The 2,373-nt window shown below is 34.3% G+C and overlaps 1 protein-coding gene across 1 annotated transcript in view; it reads right to left on the bottom strand.

The window, feature by feature from the left end:
• Nucleotides 1–377: 377 nt before the first annotated feature.
• LOC106868560 (moesin) overlaps nucleotides 378–2,373 on the bottom strand; it is a 123,093-nt gene continuing 121,097 nt past the window's right edge. Inside the window, exon 17 of the mRNA XM_052977140.1 lies at nucleotides 378–623. Within this exon, the coding sequence (XP_052833100.1) occupies nucleotides 617–623 (7 nt within the window). The 3' untranslated portion in view covers nucleotides 378–616. The remainder of the gene's footprint in view (nucleotides 624–2,373) is intronic.

The raw sequence follows: 2,373 nt of genomic DNA on the forward strand, positions 1-2,373 counted from the left end.
CACAAGCCAGGAAAAATTTACTGCATAAGAAAACATAACATTGACATTCAAAGACACACACACGTGTGTGTGTGTGTGTACGGTTCGGAAACCATCTGGTGCAAGTGCAGAATGGACTGTAATGGACTCATAAGCATGCATTAAAAATGTAAACAAAGGCACAATTATTGAGCTAGAAGCATGCAAATATCTCCAAGAGGAGAAAAGATAAATAAGCAATATTTAGCAGCCAGGATAACTAAAATATGGACCCTTGGAGAGCATATGTATAGTACGTGTGTGTGTGTGTGTAGTCAGAGGAGAGGAACGGAATTTAAATAATTTCAAAATAGAATCTGTCTTAATGCAGTTATATCAAAAAAGATTAAACCAGAAAATACGTAAAAATTAAATTTTATTTTTTTTTTTTAATTCAATACTATTTATAATAATTAATAGGTTTGTAATTATAAAGTATCAATGAAGCCACTATGGGAACGAAAAAAAAAAACAACCAAATGCCCCTATCCAAAAGAATTTGTGCTGTGACAAAAGCATTTTATGTGAAAGCTACAATTTAAGAAGCTGGTAATTAAGTCAGGAATCGGCTGTCACATAGTGCCAGGGCGCAGTGAGGTTAATTTCTAAAGAAAACAAAAAAATAAAAAAAAACATTGAATTCACTGAAAATAAAATAAACCAAAAATTATTTTTTAAAAAAATTACTTTTAACCCTTTGCCTGTTCTGTGTATCCCATGTGATACACAGGACGTTTCCCCTGGTGTCCATACATTTGATATGATACACATTTCCAATTTTTTTTCATTTTTTTTTTTCCCAACCATCAGGTCAACTTGGAATTTATGAAAGGAAAGTTTTATGTTACTCAGAACATATGAAATGAGGAACAACTAGAAGTCTAAAAACAAGCATGGACATTCTGGACAAACTTATGAAAATACTTTGGACAGGCAAAGAGTTAGAAGTGATTTGTCATGCTAAAAATGTGTGAAAGTGGTGTAGGTGTCTGATTCTATCAAGTCTAAGAAGTTTCCTGGAGACTATGTTACAGACTTTGGCTGTAAGTTGAATGCCGAAGTGAAACTTTGCAAGATTTAAACTAAGAATATAAGAAAACCTCCTTTCTCATACTTTTATTTTTCTGATGAAAGAGTAACATCCAAAATATCAAGACTTCTTTTTTTTAAAAACATTTGTGATCATTACCTTATTTATATATATTTTTTAACGAGATACATCTTGTAATCACCTGAAGAGACACATCTACAGTGACAGATACTCCTAAACCAGTTGTTAAATATCCCACCCGTGACGGAATGATGTTAGATGGGTCGAAACAATTGTAGTGATTAATAAACATTTTTGTATCTTCCATTAATCAAATATATATATATATATACGCACACACACAAAGAATCTTTTAAGCGCATTCAATGTATTATTGTGGTACCTTTAATGATAAGCATCACCATCATTTAACGTCCATTTTCCATGCTGGCATGGGTTGGACAGTCTGACTGAAAACTACCAAGCTGCACCAGGTTCCAATCTGATTTGGCTTAGTTTCTACAGATGGATGCCTTTCCTAACACCAACCACTCCAAGAGTGTAGTGGGTGCTTTTTACGAGCCAGTTACAAAACTCCGGCATTGGCCATGACTACGATCTCACTTGGCTTGACATGTCTTCTCAAGCACGGTATAATGCCAAAGGTCTCAGTCACTTGTCACTGTCTCTGTGAGCAAATAGTTATTTATTTAAAAGGAAATATTGCTAAGCGACAATATCGTTCCAAGCCTACATTCGTAGACCTACAAGAGCATTTAACTTGCCAACACTCATATCTCACTCGCTTCATAATCTGTTTACAGAGCTTTCTAAATTTTTCCCATTGGCGACATTTTTAAAATTAAAATTTTTCTCAATGTTATTCATGTTTCAATAGCTAGAGGTAATTAACAAAATTAAGAAAATAGACAATTACCTATTGTATCACAATAATGTAAAGCTATCAACCAAACATTCTTTAAATTTTAATTTGACTATTTCTTGACCCACCTAATGGTTATTGGTGACAGTAAAGTGTCACAGTGGCACAATGTTTGTAAACCTCTGTCTTGTTTTTACTAAGAAAACTGTAGGATAGAGTCACTGAAATAGTCTCCTTCTATACACCTCATGATCTTAAGATTGTGGTTTCAATTCCTGGACTGGACAATGCATTGTGTTCTTCAGCAAAATACTTCATTTCATGTTGCTCCAATCAACTCAGCTGGTAAAAATGAGGAATCCTGTCACAGACTGATCTCCCATCCAGGAGAGCGGGAGAATATACCAATACAAGTCACAGGATCTGGGAAACCAACCCTTTG

The sequence above is a fragment of the Octopus bimaculoides genome, chromosome 27 (genome assembly GCF_001194135.2).
Source record: "Octopus bimaculoides isolate UCB-OBI-ISO-001 chromosome 27, ASM119413v2, whole genome shotgun sequence".
NCBI lineage: Eukaryota > Metazoa > Mollusca > Cephalopoda > Octopoda > Octopodidae > Octopus > Octopus bimaculoides.